The 2,042-nt window shown below is 54.8% G+C and overlaps 1 protein-coding gene across 1 annotated transcript in view; it reads left to right on the top strand.

The window, feature by feature from the left end:
• Positions 1–680: 680 nt before the first annotated feature.
• MGLL (monoglyceride lipase) overlaps positions 681–2,042 on the top strand; it is an 88,539-nt gene continuing 87,177 nt past the window's right edge. The window contains exons 1-3 of the mRNA XM_012661954.1: positions 681–686; positions 775–849; positions 1,377–1,510. Of these exons, the coding sequence (XP_012517408.1) occupies positions 681–686; positions 775–849; positions 1,377–1,510 (215 nt within the window). The remainder of the gene's footprint in view (positions 687–774; positions 850–1,376; positions 1,511–2,042) is intronic.

Genomic DNA, 2,042 nt, shown 5'->3' with positions numbered 1-2,042 from the left:
TTAATTGCTTGGCCAGTTTATTTCTATTTTTAGCAGAGACGGGGTCTCGCTCTTGCTCAGGCTGGTCTCGAACTCCTGACCTCGAGCGATCCTCCCGCCTCGGCCTCCCAGAGTGCTGGGATCACAGGCGTGAGCCGCCGCGCCCGGCCTAGGAATCGATTATTCTTAATTAATCCTTTCGATTTTAATAGTTTCAAGCCCTTTTAGCTGCTGAGCGATGACACCTAGATGCTGCTCGACTAGGGGTTGTCAGATTGAGCAGATAAAAATACAGGCCGCTCAGTGAAATGTGTCAGATACATAACGAGTAACTTTTTGGCATAAATATCCTTGTGTGATATTTGGGTCCCACTCCCACTAAAAAGTTACTCACATTCAGTCGAGCAGTCCGTGTTGTGTCAGGTAACTCTGTGATACGCCCAACACGCAGGGACGTGTCCGATGGGGTGTTCTCCCTCTCCCTGGCCCCCCTGTCCCATTGTCCCCAAGGATACGGGTCGCACACTGGCCGGTGTCCTCAGTTCCTGACCTTTGCCCTTCCCAAACACGTCCTTCTTGTGTGCCTTTGTCTTCGGGCTGTGCTCACCGCCCTAGCCAGCATCTCGGTTGATGGCCAGCATACAACAGGGGCCTAATAAATGCACGCAAAGCCGAGCGAATGACAGAAAGAACAAACGAATATGGACGTCTCTCGTCCAGACTGTCCTTGAAACGGTTTCTGGTGTCCCTCGAGAGACCCCCCCCTCCTCACAGCTCAGCCTCATCTTCTCCCAGACACCCCTGCAGCAGGCCCCGCCGCCCCCACCCCTCCCCGCCTGCGGCCACCTGTCCCCAGCCGTGAGAGGTCGGGTAAACAGGCTGAGCGACAGAGTCACATCTGAGAGCCGGCCCACGCCAAGAGGGGCCGCGTCGGTGGCCTCGTGGGCAGCTCGTGGGACAAGCTGGAGACCAGAAGACCAGGCTCGGAAACAGCCGCTCAGGACGCAGGACACGACGGGAACACGGGGACACCCGGTGGGTGGCCCCCGACCTGCGCCCTCCATCCGTGACGTTCTCCGCTCGGGACTCGAGACACGGAGATGGCCCGGTCAGCCCTCCCGGGGTGGCCCTGGGCTCATCCTAGACTGGAGGGACACACGCACGTTGACAGTTGTCCCAAGAATCCGTACGGCCGTGTAACCTCCCTTAAAAGGAAAGACAGCCGTGATCAGAAGAGAACAAGTGTCGCCCGGTGGTCACAAGACGCACACATCAAAGACAACAAACATCCACACAAAACCTGTTTGGGATTCGAAGGCCACCAGGGAAACCGCGACCCAGGTCTGCGGCCGAGCGTGGGCCGGATTTCGCCACCCGATGACGATCTTGTTCCGCAGCCCGTCTGGTCAAAGCTGCTTCGTCTGCACGGTGACAGTCTGAGCCCAGAGGTCACCAGCGACGCCTTCCAGCCGCAGAGTCGTCCCCAGGGCTTGCGGGCCGCGCTCGATTTTCAAGGCAGTGTGGATTCAACGTTGCGCAAGGTGACAGATTCGTGTCCTCAGGTATGTGACATTTATGCAGGCAGCTCGCGCGGGGAGAGTCGGGGACCACTTTTCGGATAATGACAACCTAACGCACGCATAAAGCATTTACTATAAGTCAGGTATCGTTCTGAGCACGTCTTAGAACCTTCATTTTACTGATGACGAAACAGGCACAGAGAGGTTGAGTTATTCTCTCAAGGTTGCACAGCTTCTCAGTCCCAGAAGCGATTCAGAGCCCAGGGTCTGCGTCTTTAGCCAGCAGGCCACGCAGCCTCTCTGCCCCAAATTAGACCAAAAAAAAAAAAAAAAAAAAACCCACAAAAACGCTGTGTCAGTTGGCTCCTCCTCCCCGACTTTGCCTACACGATCTAGAAATATCTATGCATACGTAGCAGTTTCTGCAAAATCACTCACCCTTGCGTTGGACTTTCCCCACCTAAATGAAACCACAATCTCATTTGCCTCTGAAGGTCTAACTTGAGTATCAGATCCGTGGCATCTATTTAAAAAAAAAAAAAA

This window comes from Propithecus coquereli, unplaced genomic scaffold (assembly GCF_000956105.1).
Source record: "Propithecus coquereli isolate 6110/MARCELLA unplaced genomic scaffold, Pcoq_1.0 Scaffold746, whole genome shotgun sequence".
In the NCBI taxonomy this organism is placed as follows: Eukaryota; Metazoa; Chordata; class Mammalia; order Primates; family Indriidae; genus Propithecus; species Propithecus coquereli.
Note: the sequence above shows the minus strand (reverse complement) of the source record. Positions and strands in the feature narration are given on the sequence as shown.